Here is a 25,545-nt window from a genome sequence, read left to right as displayed (position 1 = left end):
AACATAGTCGACTGCAACTAGGATGTACCGATTTCCAAACGAAGTCGGGAATGGTCCCATAAAGTCAGTCCCCTAAAAATCAAAAACTTCACAAACTTGTATACCCTTTTGAGGCATTTCTTCTCGTGCAGAAATGTTGCTTGCCCGTTGGCATGCATCACAAGATTTTACAAGGTCGTGAGCATCTCGAAAGATGGTGGGCCAGAAGAAACCGGCATTAAAAACCTTCTTCGCGGTGGATGTGACCCCATGATGTCCTCCCGTGGGTCCTTCATGACAATGTTGGAGGATTTTGGTTGCTTCATTTCCAAACACACACCGACGAACGACTTGATCGGCTCCGATCCTGAACAAGTGTGGATCCTCCCAAAAATAATGTTTGACATCGGAAAAGAATTTTCTTCTTTGTTGATGTGTCAAACCTTTGATCATGACCCCACTTGCGAGATAGTTGGCAATGTCAGCAAACCATGGACATTCCTCTTCGTTTGTTTGGATATACATAAGAAGTTTGTGGGGGAAATTGTCATTTATATGGGACCCCACTAATTCTTGTGAAGCTGGGCATTCCAAACGGGAGAGGTGGTCGGCTGCTACATTCTCGGCGCCTTTCTTATCTTTAATTTCAATATCGAATTCTTGAAGAAGCAGAATCCATCAGATTAATCGAGGTTTAGCATCTTGTTTGCTAAAAAGATATTTAATGGCAGCATGGTCTGTGTAGACAATGGTCTTGGAAAGGATAAGATAAGAACAGAACTTATCAAATGCAAATACTACCGCCAACAGCTCCTTCTCAGTGGTGGTGTAGTTTTCTTGAGCATCATTGAGAGTCTTGCTGGCGTAGTAAATAGGATGAAAGTGTTTATCCTTTCTTTGACCCAACACTGCCCCAACTGCGAAATCACTTGCATCGCACATGAGTTCAAACGGGAGTGTCCAGTCCGGAGCTACCATGATTGGGGCATCAACAAGCTTATCCTTTAAAAATTGGAATGCTTTTAGACATTCCTCGGAGAACACGAAGGGAGCATCTTTTTCTAGAAATTGTGTCATTGGCCGACTATTTTTGAAAAGTCTTTTATGAAGTGGCGATAAAAACCAGCATGGCCAAGAAAACTTAGAATGGATTTGACAGATGTGGGTGGCGGGAGCTTTGAAATGGTCTCGATTTTTGCTTTATCGACCTCAAGTCCTGCCTGGAATATCTTGTGTCCCAAGACAATGCCCTCTTTGACCATGAAGTGACATTTTTCCCATTTCAAAACAAGATTGGCTACTTCACATCTTGTTAACATTTTTCTCAAATTGTCAAGACAATGATCAAAAGAGTTTCCAAAAACAGAGAAATCATCCATGAATACCTCCATAGAGTCCTCGATCATGTCATGAAAAATAGCCACCATACAACGTTGAAAAGTGGCCGGGGCATTACACAGTCCAAACGGCATTCGCCGGTAGGCAAATGTACCATAAGGGCATATGAATGTCGTTTTCTCCTGATCTTCAGGGGAGATAGGAATTTGTAAGTATCCAAATAAACCATCAAGAAAATAATAATATCTCTTCCCTGATAGACGCTCAAGCATCTGATCAATGAAAGGAAGGGGAGAGTGATCTTTTCTTGTGACGTCGTTCAGTTTGCGATAATCAATGCAAACTCTCCAGCCTATGACAGTTCTCATAGGAATTAAATCATTCTTATCATTTGTTACCACCGTCATACCACCCTTTTTTGGTACCACCTGTACTGGGCTTACCCAATGGGAATTGGATATTGGGTATATCAATCCAGCATCGAGCAACTTAATGACTTCTTTCTTTACAACGTCTTGCATGTTTGGATTGAGACGTCTTTGATGCTGCACGACTGGTTTGAAGTCCTCTTCCATCAGGATTTTGTGAGTGCAAAATGATGGACTGATTCCTTTGATGTCCATGATTTTCCAAGCAATTGCTTTCTTATGGAGTTTGAGAACTTCAAGCAATATTTTCTTTTCCTCATTTGATAAACAGGAAGAGATGAAAACGGGTAATTGAGATTCACCATTAAGAAAGGCGTACTCGAGATGGGAGGGAAGTTCCTTAAGTTCAAGAACTGGTGGGTCTTCAACTGAAGGTTTTGCCTTTGGTTCCAATTTGCGGTCAACGGTCTCGTACGCATCTTGGTGTTCACTTGCCTCCTGATACTCAGTGGATTGCTCCTCATAGAGGATGGCGTATACTTTTTTCTCAATCAGCTGAGTGTTGCATGCTTCCTTTTCAATGGTTTCACGAAAGTGACAACTCACTATAGACTCACACAGTCAATATAATAAACTGAATAATCAGTGTGTTGCGGGTGTTTCATGGATCTGCCTATATCGAATGTTACCTCCTCATCTTCAACCCTTAATGTGAGTTTGCCTATGCAAACATCAATGAGAGCCCTAGCAGTGGCTAGAAATGGTCTTCCTAAGATGAGAGGTACCGATTTGTCCTCGTCCATATCGAGGATTACAACGTCGACCGGAAAAACAAATTTATCAATTTTTACTAACATGTTTTCAACTATGCCCCTAGGATACTTCACTGATCAATCGGCTAGCTGGATGCTCATGCGGGTTGGTTTAGGTTCTCCTAGTCCTAATTTAAAAAAAACCGCATAAGGCATCAAGTTAATGCTAGCTCCGAGATCAGCTAGGGCATTGCTGACAAATAAATCCCTATCAAGCAAGGGATGGTGAAACTCCCTGGATCGGTCTTCTTTGTCGGTAGCTTGTTTTGAAGGACAGCGGAGCATTCTTCATTCAGAGTTACATGTGACAACTCTTCCAAATTTCTCTTGTTTGTCAACACATCTTTCAGAAACTTTGCATATTTTGGCATTTGTGAAATTGCCTCGATGAAAGGAAGATTGATGTGTAATTGTTTAAAGAGTTCAAGAAATTTTCCATACTGGGCTTCCATTTTTTCTTTCTTAAGACGGTTTGGGTAAGGAATGGGTGAGACATATGGTTTTACTGGATCTCTGACTTGTGCGGTACTTGCTGGGACTTGCCGATCATGCACCTTGTCAGGAATCTCATTCTCATCATCAACTGGCTGTGATGGGGATACCACATCTTGAGTGGTTTTGCCACTTCTTAATGTTATGGCATTAGCCTGAGCATTTGGGTTTGTTACCGTGTTGCTTGGAAGACCACCGGGTTGTCTTTCAGAAAGCAACTGGGCTAGTTGACCCACTTGATTTTCGATGTTTTGTAAAGATGCCTTTTGATTCTTTAACTCCGCCTCATTCTTCTGGAACCTTTCTTCGGTCAATTTGTTTAAAGTTTCAGTACTGGCTAAGAGTCGTGTTAAAAGAATCTCCACAGTATCCCCACTGTTTGGGTGTTGACTGGTGCTTGGCCCTTGGTGGTGGTTTTGAGGCTTTGGTTGGGCTGGATGAGTTTGGTTAAAAGGACGTTTGTCAAACCCAGGCGGTGTTTGATTGTTTGCTCCATCCTTCCAACTGAAATTAGGACGATTCCTCCAACTAGGGTTATATGTGTTCCCGAAGGTGTTGTTTTTCGGCTCACGTAATCAACATCTTCGACCATCATGCTTTGCTGGCTATATTTCGTTTTGTGTTCACCCCCAAGTGTTGCACTTAGTCTTTGCTTTAACTAGCTCTGTTTGTAGTTGCTAAAACTACTTTGAGAGTGCTTCGAGTTGTGCAGTGACAAGAGTGTTGGAGTCAACATGGTGTATACCCTTGTGTGATGGGGTTGATCGTGGTGGGTTGTATGCGAAGCTTTTCTTGGCTGCTTTCTCTAGAACCTCGAATGCTTCGTTGGGAGATTTGGTGTCGAGATCTCCACCGACGATTGATCAATTGCCTGCTTGTTTTGGCTAGATTGGGCATCAAAGAATGTTTGAACTTGGAGCCATTTGTTCAACCCATGGTGTGGGCATCTTCTTAGCAAGCCCTTGTATCTCTCCCAAGCTGCATGCAGTGACTCGTCATCGTCGGTTCTGAATCCGGTGATGATGGCTCGGTACTTTGCGGTTTTGTCTGGTGGAAAGTATTTTAGGAGGAATTGTTCCACCATCTGGTCCCAATTGATAATGGTGCCAGATGGCAGTGACTCTAGCCAATCCAAGGCATGGCTTCGAAAAGAGAATGGAAAGAGCTTGAGCCTAATTTGGTCCTCAGAGCAGTTTTCGATCTTGAAAGTACCGCATATTCGTAAGAATCGAGAGATATGAGACAAGGGATCTTAATCGAGAAGCCCATGGAATTGAACAGGATTTTCCACCATATGAATGATGTTGGATTTGATTTCGAAGTTTACAGTGATTTCCGGTGGTGCCACGCCACTTCCATAACCTTCGAGGGTCGGCTTGCCGTATTGGTTCATGTTAGGTTCGTTTTCTCGCCCATTTTGTTCCGCCATGTTTTGTTCCGTTATGGTTTCTTCAGTTGTTTCGTCCGCAAACGCCTCGTTTTCTATTGTCTCAGCTACTACACGTGAACGGTTGCATAACCTTTGGTGAAGGTGACGTTCGGGTTCCGAAAGTGGTGAAACAAGCTCAGGTGCGGGCGTGGTGGACATTCATTACTTAAGAAAATAAATAAAAAAACTAAACAAGTAAAAGTGAACTACAAGTAAAGCGGAAATAAATAATTTAATTTTTTTTAATAAATAATTAGACTAAAACTAAATAAACTAATTACTTTTTTAGACTAAAACTAGATAAACTAAAATGAACAAAATTTAATTTTATTTTTTTTAACAATTATAAACAACGATTAAAATAAAAAACTAAGATTAGTATTAAAATTTTACCGTGTTCCGGCAACGGCGCCAAAAACTTGATGTGGTGTGAGATATATATATTTTTATTAAAGATTTTTCACACTTTGTCGGGTTTTAAAAATGGTTTTCACCTAGACTTAACCACACACACAAAAGGCAAGTGTACCCGTCGTGTGGTAATATAGGAACGGCGAGAACCAGGTATCAATCCATGGACACATAAATTTTAATATCAAACCTTTGTAAATATAATAACCGTGAGAAATGAGCTTAATTGATTTGTTTTTAAGATTAATTTTTTAGAAAAACTCGTAACAATGAATTAAAGCAAGTAACATGATAATGGAGATAAACAAGAATTAAGAAGCTATCACCTTAACTTAGAATCCACTTGACTCCTAATGATGGTAAAATTAAATATATGATACATTCACTATTTTGTTTTAAAAAGAATAGTTTCTAGTTATAGATAACCATCCAAATGATTTTTTTTGGAAAACTTAGGATGAATTATAAAAACTAATCACCTCATATAATACTATAATGTAAGTGAACCTTTATGTTGAAATTTAAAGATATAGATTATCATTCAATTACGAAACTCAAATCTAACAACCGGTCGGAAAGATTACATGAACAACACATAACCCACCTATGGTTGATTAAGTTAGAGTAAGTTCAAGTATTCCCTTGATTTATGAATTTTCAACCCAAGTGTAATATTAAAATCGTTGTGTTAACAAATTATTTATAATATTACTTAACAAGAATAAATTCATAACAAATGTTCAATCTTTTCAAATCCAAACATGAGGATATGTGTTTAACCAATTTTCATGTAGCATACAAGAATTATTTTAACTAATCTAGATTAAAAGTTATAAAGTTGCATGAACAACATTTATAAATAAATGATAAAATCAAGAGTCTTTCAACATAACAAGATATACCATTTATAATTCTTATATATTACTTTCAATTGTTTAAACATAATATTTCATCAAAGGATAACCAAGAATTAGTCATTATTTTAACATAAAATTATCATATATTAATTCCAACCATCAAAAGTTGTCAAGTTTTATCATGGGTTAAGGTGATATAAAGAGTTTTAGCTCATGATAATTATAAAAGATACACCAAAATAGAAGAATATAACATTCATGTTTAATATTAAGATAATCTAACCAAGCTAGATAATTATCATGATGCTGAGACTTCTTCTTGATGCTGTATGAAGGTTCAAGAGCTTCTCTTTCTTTACTTCTATGGATTATGAGAGTGAAATGGTTGTGTATTTCTCCAAGATTGTGCACACCAAATGAGCAACATGCATGGTCTTTATATAGGCTCACTATGCACAAGGCATGACCCATGCTTAGAAGGGGCATGGCCCATGCTGGTCCCCTTGTAGTACACCACGTGCTCCCTGATGTACCATTTGGCATATAGCTAGGCACGGGGCATGTCTGGTCTAGGCATGGGCTGTGCTGGTCCCTCAACATTAAATGCGCATGCACTGATTTGTACTATTCTTGGCAGGCTTGATTGGCATGGGGCATGTCTGGCTGAGGCATGACCCTGTGTGTCTTCAAAAAGGGGGACAATGTACTGTGTACTTTATTTTGTCATCTTCTGAGGAGGCGTGAGGCATGTCTGCCTGAGGCATAGCCCCATGCTTAGCTGATGTATCTTCAGATGGAAATGGGGCATGCCTGACTGAGGCTTGGCCCATGCTTAGCTGATAGACTTGCATTTTTCTTGATTTTTTTCTTTGTTTTTCTTCATGTTTGGTTTTCTAAGCTCATTTTTCCTACAAAACCAAATCGAGGTTTATTAGAACCGATTCTCAATAATATTATCACGAAAATAACATGAATCGGGTATAAAATGATGCAATAAAGATGCATAAATAATTATACATCATCCAACCAAATTAAAAGCTAAAATTAATTAAAGCCCAACCAAATTAAAGTCCAAATCGAATAAAATCATTGCTCATTGTTCCTTGAAGTTGGACGCTTGGTTTAGGCCAGAAATCAACATTCAACAAAACAAGTCAGCAATTGCTTCCACCCTACACTTCCCCGAACACCAGCTGCCCTCCTCTGGTCACTAGACCTCCACCCTACAGCCGAGTAGCCGACGTCCGATGCTCCCTCAATCCTTCTTCTACTATTCGATTTCTACTTGTTCAATTTAGGTGTTCTTCAACTTTAATCTAAAATTGTAAATGTAATTTGTTTATATAAGTTGTTAATTTGGAATTGTTTATGGGCGACATAATATTTGAATGATTGGTTATGATTTACTAGATATTTGGTTAATGTAAATTGGAAATTGGAATTGATTAGAAATTTGGGTTGTATGTCTAAACTAAAATTAATTAGAGATTTAGGGCTTATGTGTAAATTGAAGTTGATTTTGGGTTTATAGTTTAAATTTTGTTTGTTCTATGAATAAGGAACTTTGAAGATGAAACGGAAAAATCTTAGTACCAATATTTTTAAATGAAAAAATAAATAAAATTATAATATCGGTCCAACATCAAGTTAAAAAAATATTGTATGAAATTACGGTAAAAAATATTTGAACGTTACCATTTAGTTATTGGTCTAGATCCGCCACTGTGTAACGCTCCCCTAACTATTTTAGCTTTATGCTAATAGAATAGGGCCTTATTTATTTTTCCGAGTATTTTGGTTGTTACCAATTAGAAATGAGCTTAAGTTATTTATTTTATATTTACAATGGTTGTTGCGATGTTCTATTTACATACAAGAATTGTGATTTTGCCTCATTGTATACATATAACAAAAAAACTAGTGTATTGCTCACCAACATTCGTGCTAATTAAATCTATTTTTATGCATGCTATAGGTTTACTTTTAGGTTGATTATGAATTTGGAAGATTCATCACTTAGGTGTTGTTCGTTTTTTCAGAGGTAAAATGTCTGCAGTCCGCGGACCACATTTGCCAACATCTGTAGCAGAAGAGGTGGACCAAAACTCTGCAGTCTGCAACAAGAAGACTGCTTGTTTTTAACATATGCAGACTGCTAAAATAAGTTGACATTTAAATACACTGAAATTTAAATAAACTGAAATATAATAAATAAGGTCTTCAATATCCAAATTTAAATAATATTCAATAACATTGAAATATCATTCATAATACCACAAACATTTTTTAAATCATTTATTCCGTACTTTGCATTAACTGCTTAGAAATTTCATCTCGTAATTGAGTCATATATTCCCGATCTGATGCAGTGCCAAGTGCTTCAACCTCGTCTTCATCAGCAACAATTTGCCCACGACTAATTCCAATTGACACATTGGGTTGATCGTATTGTGTAAACAACTCATCGTCCAAACCCTATTTCCTAATAAAATTATGTAGCGCGAAACATGCAACGGTAACGTTCCTTTGTGTTTCCAATGGAAATGGTGCCATCCTCTTCAATATAGGGAATCTTGCTTTCAAGACACCAAAAGCACGCTCAATGACGTTTCGAAGTTTTGCATGTGCATGATTAATTTTTTCTTTATTGGTTAACGCACGTCTCCGACGAAAACCTCCAAGCCAATACCTCACATTACGATATGGAGCCATAAATCCTCGTATGTGTGCATACGCGGCGTCACAAAGATAGTATTTCTCTGTAAATATTACAATTAATTACAATATTAAACTAACATAGAAATAATTAACAAACAATAAAAATACCTGATGGTGGAAATGGGAATGGCGCATGTGGATCTGATAATGCTTCTGATAATATTCGAGAATCATGTGCTAACCCTTCCCATCCGGCCACAATAAAAGTGAAAATCATGTTAAAATCATAAATTGCTAATACGTTTTGATAACAATCACCCTTTCCTCTTCCTCTATATAAATCTTGTTGCCTAGTAGGAACAACAGCATGTATCAAGGTCCCATCTAGTGCACCAACCGCTTCTTTAAAAATCTTTCGTAGCCTCTTGTTATGTCCTGGAATGTTTGGATTCGGATTGAAAGAAGTTGGTACTATCATATCCTTGGCGAAGAGCATCATTTTATCCAACACTTCATGAAAGAATTTATGAATTGTTTGCTTTGAGTGCTGAAATCTACACTTGATAACCACGTAACGTTGGTTATGGCCGATTATCATAAAAAACGTAGCCATTTTTCCTCAACCGAAACATGTTTACTATCCTTTAACGAATAATTTGTTCTAAAATGTGCACATAGTCGGACAAATGATTCACGGGACATGCGTAACAATTCAAGGCATTGTTTGGGATTTCCTTGCAATAACTCTAACGTGTATTTATGTCCCGTCATTTCCGAATCATTGTCTTGTTTTCATTTCAAACCCCTCTTCCAAAAAGAGTGGATATACAAGTACATAACAACTACCATAAGTATTTTCTCATAATTATTCATTATGAACCTGTTAATAAAACATAAACAACCATGTCACATAGCCATAAAATAACATACAATGTGTTCAACATAACCAAAAAGCATAGAAAGTTTTCAACATAACTAAAAAAACATACACCAAAAGCAAATAATATTTTCAACAAAACAAAAACTACTTCATAAGTCCTAAAATTTTAGCCGTCATCTCGATCCACCCGTTTTACACGTCGGGAATATTTGGCAATGCCATCCACGCCTCTCTCATGTTCGTGGACATTCCAAAAATATGAAAAGCAACCAAATATAGAAGGTCCGTCAGCTCTAACCCAACCAAATTTAACTTCTCAGAACATTCAACAACTGTTGTAACTACCGGGCGTTTTTTTTGAGGTTTTTCTCTAGTCAAATGTCGCAAAGCATTTCGCATGTCAAGTACTAAATCCTCAAAAGTGACATCTGCTGATGATTTTGAGGTTTTAGCCCTTTTGGGAGTAGGCTCGGGAGTAGGCCCGGTAGTAGGATTAGTGCCGGCATCATCTTCTGTGTCGACAAAAATGTTGTCCATAATCATTAGTTGTTGGACCGATTGGAGCCGATGACAAGAGGATGATCCAACCACTAATGTTTGGGTTGAGGTCCACTTGCGATTCCCCGTGGCAATATTATCATCAAACAGTTGTGCACAAAGTTCCGAAAATGCTAATGGAGTTGTTTTAAAGGATGCAGTTTTCACATGCCCCTAAAAGATTAATGGTAGATGTTAAAAAATAAACTAGGGGTGGACCTTAAGGTAGAGATAGATGTTAAAAGATAAAAATATATGAACATACCTTCTTAAATTCTTCCCATTCCTCGTTCGTTAAGGTAAAGGTATTTGTTTGAGGGTTGTAGATGTTGCTGGTTTTGTTTTTCAAATACACTCATCCTATGTATTTGGCTTTAAGATTATCATAGGCGTTTTTCACTTGTTTTTGAGATAAATCCAACCCAAACTTTTCCTTAAGAACACTTATTACCTTAGCCCATGAGTTTTTGTGCAAACTCAACCCTTTTTTACCCACGGTGTTTATCTCTTCAATGCAAGTTTCTAATAAACATTTTATTTGTTCATTCGACCATTGTTGTTTCTCTCCCATTTTTATAATCAACTAACAAGAAACAACAATTCTATTCAAACAACAATTCATCGAACCTAAACTTTCTACAAACTTTATTCAACAACAAACTCATAACAATATTCTACAAACTAATAACAATCTAACAAAACTAACAAAAACCTTTAACAATTAACAAAAAGCTACAAACTTTATTCAACAACAAACTCATAGCAATATTCTACAAACCTAAACTTTCTACAAACTAATAACAATCTAACAAAACTAACAAAAACCTTTAACAATTAACAAAAAAACTTCAAACTTTATTCAACAACAAACTCATAGCAATATTCTACAAACCTAAACTTTCTACAAACTAATAGAAATCTAACAAAACTAACAAAAACCTTTAACAATTAACAAAAAACTACAAACTTTATTCAACAACAAACTCATAGCAATATTCTACAAACCTAAACTTTCTACAAACTAATAACAATCTAACAAAACTAACAAAACCTTTAACAATTAACAAAAAACTACAAACTTTATTCAACAACAAACTCATAGCAATATTCTACAAACCTAAACTTTCTACAAACTAATAACAATCTAACAAAACTAACAAAAACCTTTAACAATTAACAAAAACTACAAACTTTATTCAACAACAAAGTATTAACAATATTCTACAAACCTAAACTTTCTACAAACTAATCAAAATCTAACAAAATTAACAAAAACCTTTAACAATTAACAAAATTAACAAAAAAACTAACAAAATCTAACAATCTAACAAAATCCAACAAAACTAACAACAAACTAACAAAATCTAACAATCTAAACTTTAACAATCTAATACACTTATGGAATTAAAACAAAAGGTAATTAGATTATAGCAATGGTGGTGGAGGAGGAGGAGTATCAAACCTGGAGAGAGAGAAGAGAGGTGGAGCGGCGGCGGTGTCTGGGTTGCAGCGGCGTGGGAGCGGCGTGGGAGCGGCAGCGGTCTTTGGGTTGCAGCGGTGGAGGAGTTGGGCGGCAGTGGAGAGGAGGAGAGGATTAGGGTTTGGGAGTGAGATGTAGAAGAAGAAGTGGAGAGGTAGGGTTTGGGAGTCTGATATTTTTTGGGAGTCTGAATAGGTGAGAAGAAATGGGGTAGAAGATGTGAGAAGTAGCAATACCAACACTTCTAGGAGAAGAGGGCACGCAGACGTTTTTTATTGAAACGTCTTCGAAAAAACAAACACACTGCAGAGCCCAACGTCTGCGCGCCCTCTTCTCAGTGCAGACAAAAGAGGTGGAGAAGTGCTTTTGAGGAAAAACAAACAACACCTTAGATTATACCTTAAGGTATTCTAATAAATTAAATATTGTTGTAATTGTTTGTATTTTGTTATTTGAACAAGTTGTACTCGAGTTATTGAATAAAATGAATAAAATAAATTAATTATTGTCACTTAATAGTGTCATTGTGTTCATGTCCAATCAAACGTCTCGTCCCGACATGTTCCGCCGCCTTTTGATCGGGGTATGACAAGAACAAATCGAATCTACAATGCATAACTTCTTTGAAAGACCAATTTGATACACACAAACCAACTTAAAGATTAATACAAACATGCAATCAGATACATCACAAGATTATGATAAAGAACTTTGAAGAAATAACACCATCATAAGTGAACATATATAACAAACCAATCAACAAAGATTAGCGAAATTATTTTTATGCGATTCAATAGTACGAGGAATCATAAGAGGTGAAGGTGGAGATGGAGATTGTGGGGTGAAGAGGTATGTACCAGCCTCAACACCGAGCGAGGCGGGTCAACCCACAAGATATAGACAAGAGGCTTGAAATCAAGATATTATGAAGGCACAAGGCCAAAACCTATGCGCATGGCGCATATCACATATGCTCACGCATATCACATATGCTCATGCATCACATGCTCAGGCATCACATATGCTCAGGCATCACATATGCTCACGCATCACATATGCTCACGCGTACCACATGCTCACGCACCATATATGCTCACGCATATCACATCTGCGCGTGACGTATCCGCGCGTGACGCATATCACATGCTTGTGCATATCACATCTGCGCATGAAACATCTGCGCGTGAGAATAAAGAGAAGACCTCGCGCATCCTCAGGATAGGCGCATATCACACATGCACATAATCAACCTCGTCCTTATCCAAATCAGGATTAGGGCAACCTTGATTGTGCACGTCAAACAACCTTCCAGAAGGTATCTTTTTAAGGAATAAGAATATGCTGATGTTGACAGCTGCCAATGAAAGGTGGACAACTCAGCAAAACCTATGTGCAATAATCAATGAAAAAGCACCAGGTGTCCCAAGGACACGTGGCGCGAAGCAATAGGAGGAGGCCAAAAAGGCCCTAATTGGGTCTGAGCCCAATCATTGGAAACCCTAGCACTATAAATACCACATCAACTCCACAAGGAGAGGCACACCCAATTACACAGTATTCAGCTATATTAAGCAATACACTCCAATTTCCTTACTCTCAGATTATTATCTTCTCCTACAAACTCTTATTCTCACACCGGAGGGTTACCCCAAAGAGGACCCCTCTGTCCCTTTCTGAGGGGTAAGTTTACGGTGCTGTTCATTTTGTAGGTGGAAGAATCCAGATCCCAGAGATCCATCGGTGAAATAGCATAATCACACCCGAGGAAAGTTGATCGTCTACCAGTGAGTCGATCCACGTTTCTTCATTGGCGCTATCACCTGTTACAACGGCAACAAAATCTCATCAGATCTCTAAAAAAAAAAATTTTCACCATGGTTTCTGGTGTTCGTAACAGCGATCAAGTTCTGGAGGATGTTGAGCGTGAGGATGTTAATGAGGGACAGCAGTTTCTGAGGGTGCCGCGTGATTCTACGCGCACCACCAGTAACCATCCCTTCATCACAACTCCTCATGGCCAGACTGAAACTCCTCCAGACGATCTCACGTTCCAAAATCTTACCGGCGCGAAACAAAAAGGACCAATGGGTCCAGAAAATGAAACCAATGACCCTAAAGAATGGCTCATAAACGAGCAACGACGTCTAATGGACAAGTACAATGAGCTGGTCAAACACAAAAAGTTAGCCGACTTAACACAAAGGCAAGCGCTTGATAAGCAAACCGTTCATGGAACAAAAAGGGTGCTCGCGCATGAAGATGGTCACTCTGTTCACACTGAACACGCTGAGTTTAGTGATGAAGAAGTGCACAGCATCAGGAAGACGCGAGATACTCATGCAGGAGGCTCACAGCTCCGCGCGCACATGAACATGGCGCCTGGAGCCAGAGCCGATCTGGATCTGCACACACCGTACAGCCCACCAGTGAAAGGGCAAGTGGACGTAACCACACCGTACATGCCAGCCATCTTAGTGAAACATTCAAAATTCACTGAGCGCATCGCGAAGGCCCCCATTCAGCACAAAACCAAGATGCCAAGTAGTTTGGGCAAATATGACGGCACAACAGATCCAGACGATTTCTTACAAGGTTTTTACAACACTGGAAACCTAGAAAGCTGGACGATGCCAACATGGTGTCACATGTTTGCTCGCTGCCTCACGGGCGCGGCGCGTGTCTGGTTCGAAAGCTTGCCGACTGGGCAAATCGATGGGTTCGAGGAACTATTGGAAAAGTTCCAAGCTCACTTCGTACAGCAGCGCAGACACACGCGCGACCCTGATGACATCATGCACTGCGTGCGCAGGAATGATGAAACGATCGAAGACTACATAACTCGTTTCAATCAGGAGTCTCTGGCAATCGGAGGTATCACTGAGCAACTATTGCGCGTGGCCTTTATACAAGGCGCGCGCAGTGATCAACTCCGCCGAGCTCTCGTGAGCAGAGATGGCATGCCCACCACTTGGGCCAAGCTAATGGAAGCATCGTGAGTCTTCGCGAGAAATGAAAAACAAATTGCCCAAGATAGAGCGAGAGAAAGAGGGCATCAAGCAGAGGCACCGCGCAACAACGAAAGAAGGGGCAAACAGAACTCTGTATGGTCCAGGTTGCAACCAACCAGTTTTTCTTCCGCAGAAAAGCAGGCGCAACCAAGCTCACCCCAGCCCCAAAAAGACGTTCGTAATCGCGGGGAGGGTGACAACAGGGAAGGCGGCAGAGATCCTAATAGGCCTCTGCCAAGAATATGGACTCCCCTAACTAAAACGCCTTCACAAGTGTTAAGCACTGAGAATGTCCAGTTCAAAAGCCCCAAGCCACTACACCATAAGGGACCATCAAACAGTGGCAAGTATTGTGAGTTTCACAAGTCCACAGGATACAACACTGATGCATGCCACCACTTGAAGGATGCAATTGAAAAAGATGTGAAATCAGGCAAGCTGGCTCACCTGGTGAAAAACTCAAGACCAGAAAATGAACAACCAGGAGCCTCTGCCAGTAAAAAGTTCAAAAGAATCTGTGTAGCCGAGGGAGGAAGGCAAGGGCAAGGATCAAGAAAGAGAAACGCGCAAATCCAAGGAGATTGGCGCGAGCAACAAGTAATCTTCCCAAGAATCAGGGGAGGCCCTTCTATCAGCAGTCCTCTTGTCATCACTACACACATTGCTCATTATGAAGTGTCAAAAGTCCTAGTGGACACTGGCAGCGAATCAGACATCATGTATGAGCAATGTTTCAGGAAGCTGGATCCAGCAGACCAAGCAAGGCTTGAAATTGTGAATGCACCAATCTCTGGTGTTTCAAATGAAATCATTCATCCCCTAGGTCAAATACAATTTGAGCTAACTATGTGGGATGACAAACACAAGCGAGCCGAAGTTGTCAACTTCCTGGTCTTGCCCACCACTTCTTGCCACAATATGATCTTGGGTAGGGAAACGATTGCCCAATTCAACGCCATACCATCGCCAGCGCACGGCGCGTTGGGGTTCCCAACACCAACAGGTGTAACTTTTGTATACCAGGATCATTTGTGTGCAGTGACAAGTACTCCGCGGGAGGGGAGAATGAAACTTCCAATGGCAGACAACGCGCCAGAGGAATGGATTCTCAACCCAAAATTCCCGGAGCAGAAAATCACAATTGGCGCAACGATATCAGACGACACGAGGTTGAGAATGAAAAGATTGCTCACAGCATATATGTCGGTCTTCGCGTGGCAACACTCTGATATGACTGGGGTTCCGCGAGACCTGGCGCAACATTCTCTCAACACGTTCAAGTCTGTAGAGCCAATTGCTCAAAAGAAGAGAGTCATGGGGGATGAGAAGGCGAGGGCCATGAATGAGCAAGTTGAGGATCTATTGCGCGCAAACATCATCCGCCCGATACGATACCAGACATGGGTAGCCAATCCTGTGATGGTAAAGAAAAGTAACGGGTCGTGGAGGATGTGCATTGACTTCAAGGACCTCAACAAAGCATGCCCAAAAGACTGTTACCCCCTCCCAAACATCGACGCAAAGGTGGACTCCGTGGCGCCATTCAAGCTCAAATGTTTCCTGGATGCCTACAAGGGCTATCACCAGATTCAAATGGCACCACAAGATGAGGACAAGACTGCCTTCAGAACCGACAAGGGTGTTTTTTGTTACACAAAAATGCCCTTTGGTTTGAAGAATGCGGGAGCCACCTACCAAAGACTTATGGATGCCGTTTTCAGCGAGCAAATTGGGAGAAACCTAGAAGTCTACGTGGATGATTTGGTGATCAAAAGCAGGGAGGAAAAACAAATGCTCAAAGACATCGAAGAAACCTTTGGGCGCCTAAAGGAAGTTAACATGAAGCTCAATCCGAGCAAATGCACTTTCGGCGTACAAGAGGGAAAATTTCTAGGTGTAATGGTCACCAAGGATGGTTTCAAGGTGAACCCTGAGAAGGTGGAGGCCATCCTTGACATGCCCTCGCCATCCACCATGAAAGAAGTCCAGAAGCTGAATGGTAGATTGGTATCAATCAACAGGTTCCTAGCGAACCATGCAAGCAAATCTACCCCATTTGTCAACACATTGAGAAATTGCTTAAAGAAAAGCCAATTCAAATGGACTCCTGAGGCCGAGCAAGCTTTCAGTGAGATAAAAGAATGTTTGATAAATCTGCCCGCGCTCACAGCTCCACTTCCTGGTGAAATTTTGACATTGTACCTATCAGCAGGAGAGCGCGCCATCGGCGCAGTATTGTTGGTGGATCGCAAGGGAATCCAAACGCCAATATACTATGTGAGTCGGGTGCTGACAGATCCTGAGACGCGCTACTCCATCATGGAAAAGTTAGTTTTATCACTAACACATGCGTCGCGCAAGCTACATAGATATTTCAATGGTCATCCTATTGAAGTTCTAACTGGTTACAACATCCAGCAAGTCTTGCGGCGCCCCGCGCTCTCGGGAAGGCTAACAAAATGGGCGCTGGAATTAGGAGAGCACACGATCGCCTATAAGCCCCGTCCAGCAATAAAGGGACAAGTCTTGGCTGATTTCATTGCAGAAATCCCCGAAGGAAAAATTGAAGAGGCTCAGCGCGAGGTAGACCCTCCGCGAGCCAATGATGAAGAAAATGTTTGGAGATTATTCACGGACGGAGCTTCAAACAACGAAGGATCCGGCGCAGGCCTCAAGCTGGTGGATCCAGAGAATCAGGAATATACTTACGCCATCAGGTTGGACTTCAAGAGCACCAACAATGAAGCTGAGTATGAAGCCCTGCTGGCTGGCCTGCGCATCGCGCACAAATTCGGAGTTAAAAAGCTAGAGGCCCATGTTGATTCATACTTGGTAGCAGCACAGGTCAATGGCCTTTATGATGCCAAGGAGAACACCATGCCTCTGTATCTAGAGCAGGCGAAAAAGCTCATCGAGCAATTTGACTGCTTCAGAATCATTCATATTCCGCGCAGTGAAAACAAATCTGCCGACGCGCTGAGCAAGATGGCATCAACCAGCTTCGATCACTTTGGCAAAGATGTCAGGGTAGAAGTAATGAGCAACCCGTTGGTGGGAGCGAAGTCTGTCCTTGTAACTCATACAACCCCTTCATCATGGATAACTCCAGTAATGGAATTCTTGAAGGAGGGAAAAGTACCGGACGATCGCGCACAGGCGAGGAAGATAAGACACAAGTCGCAGAACTATGAACTGCTTGATGGTACACTATATCGACGCTCTTATCTTGGACCGTTCATGAAATGCCTAGATGCTGAGGAAGCAAGCTATGTGATCAGAGAGATACACGAAGGAATCTGTGGAATACATGCTGGCCCGCGCATGGTGGTTACCAAGGCAATGAGCGCAGGTTACTATTGGCCAGGCATGTACTTGGACGCTTTAAAAGAGATCCAAAAATGCAAAGCGTGTCAGAGCTATGCGCCAAACACCATGCGGCCAAAGAACAACTTGATTCCGGTGACCTCCGCATGGCCTTTCCACAAATGGGCCATCGATATTGTGGGACCCCTACCGCAAGCACAAGGGCGAGTAAAATTTTTGGTAGTGGCAGTAGACTATTTCACAAAATGGGTTGAAGCCAAGCCACTAGCAAAAATCACAGCCGAAGCGATGAAGCAGTTTATTTGGAGCCACATCATATGCCGTTTTGGCTTGCCCATGGAAATTGTGAGCGACAATGGCAAACAATTCACTGACAGGAAGATATCCAGCTGGCTTAAGGAATTGCGCATCAACCAAATCTTCACTTCAGTATACCACCCTCAGGGGAATGGCCAAGTGGAGCGCGCGAACCAAAGCTTGTTAAATGGGCTGAAGAAAAGGTTGGAGGGAGAATCCCATTCTTGGGTCGAAGAGCTACCTAATGTCCTGTGGGCACACAGGACATTAAGCAAAACCAGCAATGGCGAATCCCCGTTCAGCCTAACCTATGGAACGGAGGCTATGATTCCAGCAGAAATTGGATGCCCATCCCATAGAGTGCTCATGATGAACAAGATTGATAACGAGCGCGAAAGGAGGTTGGATCTCAACTTACTTGAAGGGCGCAGAGAGGCGGCTATCATCAGTGAAGCCAAGTACAAGAAAAAACTGGAAAAATATTACAATCAGCGCGTGAAAGAATGCCACTTCAAGAAGAATGATGTTGTCCTTCGAAACAATGAAGCTAGCCGCGCGATACCCCCAGGAAAGATGTCCCCCAATTGGGAGGGACCTTATCAAGTCTCGGAAGAATTGGGAAAAGGCGCATACGCTTTAAAAGATTTGAATGGAAAGAAGATCCCGCGCGCATGGAACGCGGCACAGCTTAGAAAATGTTTCATGTAAAAATTGTCAAATTTGTAATCAAGGCTCTTTAAGCCATTATGAATAATGATACGCGCTACCTTCTCTTAATGTGGATTCTATTACCTTTTGCATACATGTTTCACACTTCCCTTTATTAATTTTGAGCAATATGACAACATTGTATTGACATCAAAACAAAAAATAAAACGAAGTAAAACATACATGCGCGAGCTTCAAGCTCAAACGCGTTAACGAGTCTTAACTCTAAAACGTCAGGGCCTTAGCCCAATAATATGAGCCTTAGCTCAGGGCCTTAGCCCAATAATGTGAGCCTTAGCTCAAATCACTCACAACATCCATCCTACATGCTGCGCAGCCTGACCATAAAAATACCTAAGCACAACTAAGGCAAAGCAAATGCCAAAACATAGTTGTTAAGGTCTCAGGTCGAGGTCGCGCATGAAATTGTAATGGATATCAGAGTAACACATACTGACACGTAAAGGCTAAAAAACTCATAATTCCCTATAATAAATGCGCGATAACGTCGCGCAAAAGAGGAATAATGAAGCGCCAAAGCACGTGTCAACATAGTCAGGATATTGCAAAATCACTTACAATATGACAAGGATTAAGTATAATAATTTCCTTACAACCTTGTTCTTATTTCAACGTGCAAGCATATCTTATATTCAACAAGCAAACATGCAATATAAAGAGATGAATGGGGAATGCGCAAGATGCGAATAAGGGAAAAACAAAATTTCATTCCAAAGCATTGAAATTTACAAGTTTACAAGATGATGAGATACAAAACTACAAATAAAAAACAAAAAACATGAAGGGCTTCTCAAGTCTCCACGTCGACGTCAACCTCTTCATCGTCCTCATCACCGCCCTCAGCATCTAGCGCAGCCCACTCCTCGTCATCTCCAAACTGACCATAGTCAAGATGTTCGTCCTGAATGGAGTCGCCTTCTATCACAATAGTGTCAGGAGCGGGTCCTTTGGCCACGCCAGAGCCGCTAGCAGGGGCAGCATTCCCCGCGCCATCATCGCCGCCACCAGCCCCTTCGCACTCGTCAAGTAATTTCTTTAGCGCGCCGAGATCGGGCTGGTCAGCAAGCGCAGATATCTGCAAATCATAAGGAAAAATATGAGTACAAAAAGACTTGGAAAATAAGTCAACATAATCTCATTAAAGTTAAAATACCTGCGCAAGGATGGGAATGGGAGTATTCAAATACTTCTCCCCCATCTCGGCCATGTCCGCGCAGGCAACGTCGAGCTGATAAGGGTAGTCGGATAGGTTCTTCTTCAACATGCTATATTCACAGCCATCCTTAAACCCTTCAGCTCGACCCACCAAGCGCGCGGCAGCGTTGCAATCCATCACAAGGGCCTGAAACTCGTCTGAGTATTTCATCGCGTAAGCGCAACGAGTCATACCCTGTGAGATTAGCCATTGGCGATCCTGCGCGAGGGAAGCAACAGACGTCTCAAGAGCAGGAATCTGAGAGTTTAACAACTCAACAGTTTCCTTAGTCTGTTTCAGCTCCTCTTTGTCGGACGCTGCTGCCGCCAAGGTTTCTTCCTTTTCCGCTCGCGCAACATCTAGTGCTTCCTGGCTAGACGCTGCCGTCGCCAAGGCTTCATCTTTCTCGGCCCGCGCGGCCGCCAGCTCCTTCTTCAGGCGCGCAACCTCACTCTCCAATGATGATTTGTCAGTTATAGACTGGACAAGAGCTTGGTCACGCGCCTCCGCGTCCAGCTCCAAGTCGCGCACTCTACGCCCGTACTTGGCCGCGTCCGCCTCGGCCGCCTGTAGCTTCTCCCGCGCAGCTTGTAGCTCATGCCCGCGCTTCACGAAGGCGGTGTTGGCACTTGCTCTGTTCTCGCTGAGCTCTGCTTGGAGTTTCTCAGCTCTCTCTCGAGCATCAGAAAGATTCCAAGCAGACACTTTAGCCTCTTGCTTGGCTTCCGCAAGAGCATCACGTACCTTTACGTAATCATAGCGAAGCTCTTGGGAGGCAGCAAAGAAAGCCGACCCAGAAAACAGATGATCGTTGAGCAAGTCATCGCGAGCGCGATCCTCCTGAAACCTCCTTTCAGCTGGAGGCACAGAATGAGCCCAGAAGTCCTCACACACACCCATGGACTGAAATGAGCTGTCCTCAGTAATATTCCATCTCGGGCGGTAAATGTGATCGGCTTCCTGCAAAGACAAAGTAATGATCTAAGTCATCAAAACACTAATATGGAAGTCCGTGCAGCGGAGCAAAAACGAACTTATACCTGCGGGGATGAAGCAGAAAAGTCAGCGCCAGGCCCACGAGAAGACGGCGCCGCGAAACCTCGTGGCGCTGCAGGGTTGGCACAGCCGCTGTCGGAGCCTTCAACTTGAACCTCCTCATACTCCTCTGAAACAGGCCTTTTCTCCTGCGACCTAGAACCAATATCAGTATCGCGAGGAGGGCTGCGCGCAGGAGGAGGTGAGGGAGGTCTCGACGCCGCCAGGTCGGCGCGTAAAACGGCCTCCTGCTCCTTAGTAATCCCGATAAGGGGAGATTCAGCGCTTGCAGGAGCAGGAGCAGAATCAACGGCGCTGGCACCGGCGCCAGCAGTGCCGCCAGCAGCTTGTACGCCAGCAATGACTCCTATGAAAAAATCAACAAAAAGAAATGGTTCATGACTTGATCTAAAAGAAAAAAAAGTCAGAAAATAAAAGCGCAATACATACCTTGGCGCAACTCCGTTCGCGAGTCAAACATCGCCATGAAGTCCATTCTCCCCTTTTTTGAGGGTAAAACAGGGGACTTCGAAGCGACCTCCGGCGCAGCCTCGACACCTTGTTGCGCCTGAGGTTGATCCACCAAGGTCGCCGGCTCTACAAACATTTGAGTGAGCAAAGATTCATTAGTAATTCTATCAGAATCGCGCTCATAGAACCATAAAGGATAAGCAAAGTATACCTGTCGAAGAGGAAATGGCAGGCGCAACGCCGCTCCCCTTTTCCGCCGCGCGAAGGGAGGAGGTAGCGGCACCATACCTCGTGTGGACAGGAGGTCTGCCCACTTTTTGAGGCAGGGAAGACAAGGAAAACTTGGTGGTAAACTCCCGGTTTTCTCAAGTCCCTTCGCCTGAGTAGGAGGATCCTGAACAACAGGGGTATCATCTTTCTTCTGTTTCTTACTGGCCCCTGCGCCAGTTTTCCCTTTAGCCTTACGCTTTAGTTGGGGCACCTCAGCCTCCTCCTCCTCCTCCTCTTCCGCGAGCTCCAGCTCGTAGTTCTCAAGCGCGTCTACAATACACGCAACAGAAAGGTTAGCCAAATCTGGTATTATAAAGGCATAAGCATAAGTACAAAGGCTTACCAGGCGCGTCGCTGTCAAAGGGAAATCCCAGATCAACAGGGATGAACATGTCATCGAAGCGATCGAGGAAGCCAACCTCCCCAGCGCCCAGCGCGACGGAGCCACCCTCCATATGCTCATCATAGGCGGCGTGGACATACTCCTTGCTGACTGCACAAAACAAGTCAAATGATATCAGCAAAACGAATTATATTCGCGCAGAAGTAATGCAATGAGATTAACTTACACAAGCCGTCAACTTGGATAACGGGCTCAGTCGCGCTGTCGGCCCACCTCCTGCTCATACCAACCCCCACCAGCGCCTCCTCGCAAATGTTCTTGGCGGGGGATGGTTCGGCAGTCAACTTTTTTACCCAGGCGCCAGTTGGGTTCTTGAAGACACCCACATCCGCAGGCGCAGAAGAGATCGCGCGCATGGTCATGCGGATGGGGATCACACCAGCCCTGATATAGAAAAATCTCTCAGACCAGTCATGAAGGCTCTTGAATGAAACAGTGCAGCACTTGACCTTCTGACTGCGAGGAATAAATGAGAACCAAGAATCTTGGATCTTGGGCTTATAAAAAAACTGAAAGCGCCGAGGGGTGGGCTCCTCGCGCTGAGATTTGCACATGAACTCAAAGTAAGTCATGCGCACGAGTCCAAACGGATGGACTTGGGATATATGAATCCCATAAAACCTAAGCAGCGCACCCACAAACCTTGTCATCGGGAGACGAAGGTTGCAGTGGGTAAAAAAATGGCAATAAAGGGATATATAGCGGTGGGCGGGTCCGCCGCCGTTTGCCCGGCCGCCGGCAGCATGTAGCCATACTCAGGGAGAAAACCCTGAGAGGCGATAAGGCTGTCAAAATCGGACTGCCTCAGTTTACAGGGGATCTCATCCCACTTCTTCACTGCCTTGGTCTTCCCTACCTCCTCCGATGAGGCCTCAGCAGCCCTCTTCCCATTGCCGTCTTCTTCAACGTAGACATTACTAACGATTTCACACGGCGATGGATAGGGGAGATTGTGTTGTCTGAGCTATCAGACATACAACTATAAAATCGGACAAAGGATGCTTCTGAAGAACAGAGATCTGGAAGCAGAAGACAGGTAATCGGAATAGAATGAAAGAAAGGAAAGCTCTGAATAAACAACAAGGAAGATGAAGGATAAAACTCTAAGGGCTTGCTTTTATAGGCCCAGGAGAGAGAAAATTTGGTACTGATCGGACTTCACGCGCCTCCACTCGCAGGTGTAAGCCAACGCGAGCACGACACGTATCCCTGACACTGTGTGAGGGGACACGAAAAGAAAAGATACAGGGGCTGCCAGAGTTCACGCGCCACCACTCGCAGGTACGGACCAACGCGAGCGCGACACGTGTCGCTGACACTATGTGAGGGGACATGAAAGGCAACTGTAGCACCTCGAGCACACGAAAAGTCTGACACGTCTCCATCACTGACGCATGTCAGCAACAACCAACCACGTACATAGACGATTCGTTTCAACCAAAAGGATAGAATTTCGCGCAACGACGAGTAATAAGAAGAAAAAGACAAAACCCTACTAAAAGAGCAAACTATTAAGTCTAATATCTATCTTACCTCGCTCGCGCGAGACAAGACACACATTAGACTGGGGGGCTTGAAGAGGTATGTACCCGCCTCAACACCGAGCGAGGCGGGTCAACCCACAAGATATAGACAAGAGGCTTGAAATCAAGATATTATGAAGGCACAAGGCCAAAACCTATGCGCATGGCGCATATCACATATGCTCACGCATATCACATATGCTCATGCATCACATGCTCAGGCATCACATATGCTCACGCATCACATATGCTCACGCGTACCACATGCTCACGCACCATATATGCTCACGCATATCACATCTGCGCGTGACGTATCCGCGCGTGACGCATATCACATGCTTGTGCATATCACATCTGCGCATGAAACATATGCGCGTGAGAATAAAGAGAAGACCTCGCGCATCCTCAGGATAGGCGCATATCACACATGCACATAATCAACCTCGTCCTTATCCAAATCAGGATTAGGGCAACCTTGATTGTGCACGTCAGACAACCTTCCAGAAGGTATCTTTTTAAGGAATAAGAATATGCTGATGTTGACAGCTGCCAATGAAAGGTGGACAACTCAGCAAAACCTATGTGCAATAATCAATGAAAAAGCACCAGGTGTCCCAAGGACACGTGGCGCGAAGCAATAGGAGGAGGCCAAAAAGGCCCTAATTGGGTCTGAGCCCAATCATTGGAAACCCTAGCACTATAAATACCACATCAACTCCACAAGGAGAGGCACACCCAATTACACAGTATTCAGCTATATTAAGCAATACACTCCAATTTCCTTACTCTCAGATTATTATCTTCTCCTACAAACTCTTATTCTCACACCGGAGGGTTACCCCAAAGAGGACCCCTCTGTCCCTTTCTGAGGGGTAAGTTTACGGTGCTGTTCATTTTGTAGGTGGAAGAATCCAGATCCCAGAGATCCATCGGTGAAATAGCATAATCACACCCGAGGAAAGTTGATCGTCTACCAGTGAGTCGATCCACGTTTCTTCATGGGGTTCACCATCATTAGAGCTTATGTTTGTAGTATGTAAAAGTGGTTTATAGAGATTTATCGTGGGTGTGAGTTTGAAATGTGTTTTGAGTGTGTATTAATAAAGTTCTTAAATTCCATATTTAATTTTTATTTATTATACTTAACTATAACTGTTGGAAAATGGATGTATTTGTCTTTATTAAATTTGTATTTTTTGAAAGCATGTAATCGTTGGGGTTGAGCTCACAATTACCGTCTGAAGCTACAAACCTAACATTCTAAACTTCCCTCCACAACGATGGAATTTGTTTGTCCTAAGAGCATTCGCATCCCATTTTTTATATTTATCTATACAATTTAGTTTAAAATCAACTTTAACCTTAATTTTTCCTTACATTTATCTCTATTCAATGGAATCCACTTTTAATCATTTTTTTATAATTATTTTTCTCTCTCCCATTAAAAAAAACCTAAAATAAATACATATTAATTATTAAATATATAAAATATTTTTTTGACAATCACCGTCACCACCACCACCACTACTTGACCACCCACCATCACAACCACCACCACCTGACCGTCGCCGCCACCAACGCCACCACCACCATTGTCGTCATTGCCATTGTTTTGTTTTGTTAATTTTAAGGTGCGTGTATGTCATTTATGCGGGTTTTTAGTCTACTTAAGAAACTAAAATAATAATTCATTCTATTCCCAGATATTAACGGTTAAACAGATAATACAAAGAAATAATAATGATTCATTTCAATGACACGTAAAGTAGATTTAATTAATATTTTACAAACCATCAAACATAATGAATAAAATGTGAATGTGACATGGATCCGGAAATTGAATTGAAAAGGTGACTAGCAAAAAAGAAAAGCGGTGGACACCATTAACAGTACAGACATGTGTTATTATTTCTTTCTTTGAAAACTCAACGCAACAAAATCTAATTCTAATCCCACCATCATCATCATCATCATCATCATCATCATCATTTTCGCCCAACGGCAATTCAACTCAACTCTGATTCACTTCACACCGCCGGTAAACCGGCG

The 25,545-nt window shown here is 42.3% G+C and overlaps 2 protein-coding genes across 2 annotated transcripts; both read right to left on the bottom strand.

Annotated features, from left to right (window-relative positions):
* Nucleotides 1–2,679: 2,679 nt before the first annotated feature.
* Nucleotides 2,680–4,073, bottom strand: LOC143564353 (uncharacterized). Its single transcript, XM_077051656.1, has 2 exons — nucleotides 3,802–4,073; nucleotides 2,680–3,493 (listed from the first exon to the last, which is right to left on the bottom strand). The coding sequence occupies exons 1-2, from the start codon at nucleotides 4,071–4,073 to the stop codon at nucleotides 2,680–2,682; spliced, it is 1,086 nt and encodes a 361-aa protein (XP_076907771.1).
* Nucleotides 4,074–8,161: 4,088 nt separating this feature from the next.
* LOC143564351 (uncharacterized) lies at nucleotides 8,162–8,957 on the bottom strand. Its single transcript, XM_077051655.1, has 2 exons — nucleotides 8,513–8,957; nucleotides 8,162–8,445 (listed from the first exon to the last, which is right to left on the bottom strand). Exons 1-2 carry the CDS (start codon nucleotides 8,955–8,957, stop codon nucleotides 8,162–8,164), a joined length of 729 nt encoding a protein of 242 aa, XP_076907770.1.
* Between the last annotated feature and the right edge of the window lie 16,588 nt (nucleotides 8,958–25,545).

This window comes from Bidens hawaiensis, unplaced genomic scaffold (assembly GCF_021521415.1).
Source record: "Bidens hawaiensis isolate Kalapana, Puna unplaced genomic scaffold, B.hawaiensis_p1.1 tig00021989_1, whole genome shotgun sequence".
NCBI lineage: Eukaryota > Viridiplantae > Streptophyta > Magnoliopsida > Asterales > Asteraceae > Bidens > Bidens hawaiensis.
Note: the sequence above shows the minus strand (reverse complement) of the source record. Positions and strands in the feature narration are given on the sequence as shown.

What these genes read in the sequence shown, in the direction of transcription:
- LOC143564353 (XM_077051656.1), bottom strand. Translation starts at nt 4,073, where the DNA reads ATGGTGGAACAATTCCTCCTAAAATACTTTCCACCAGACAAAACCGCA. An exon ending in CTCCCAACGAAGCATTCGAG is followed by an intron (nt 3,494 to 3,801) that starts GTTCTAGAGAAA and finishes TCCTAATTTCAG; the next exon opens with TTGGAAGGATGGAGCAAACA.
- LOC143564351 (XM_077051655.1), bottom strand. Translation starts at nt 8,957, where the DNA reads ATGGCTACGTTTTTTATGATAATCGGCCATAACCAACGTTACGTGGTT. An exon ending in ATTCCCATTTCCACCATCAG is followed by an intron (nt 8,446 to 8,512) that starts GTATTTTTATTG and finishes TAATATTTACAG; the next exon opens with AGAAATACTATCTTTGTGAC.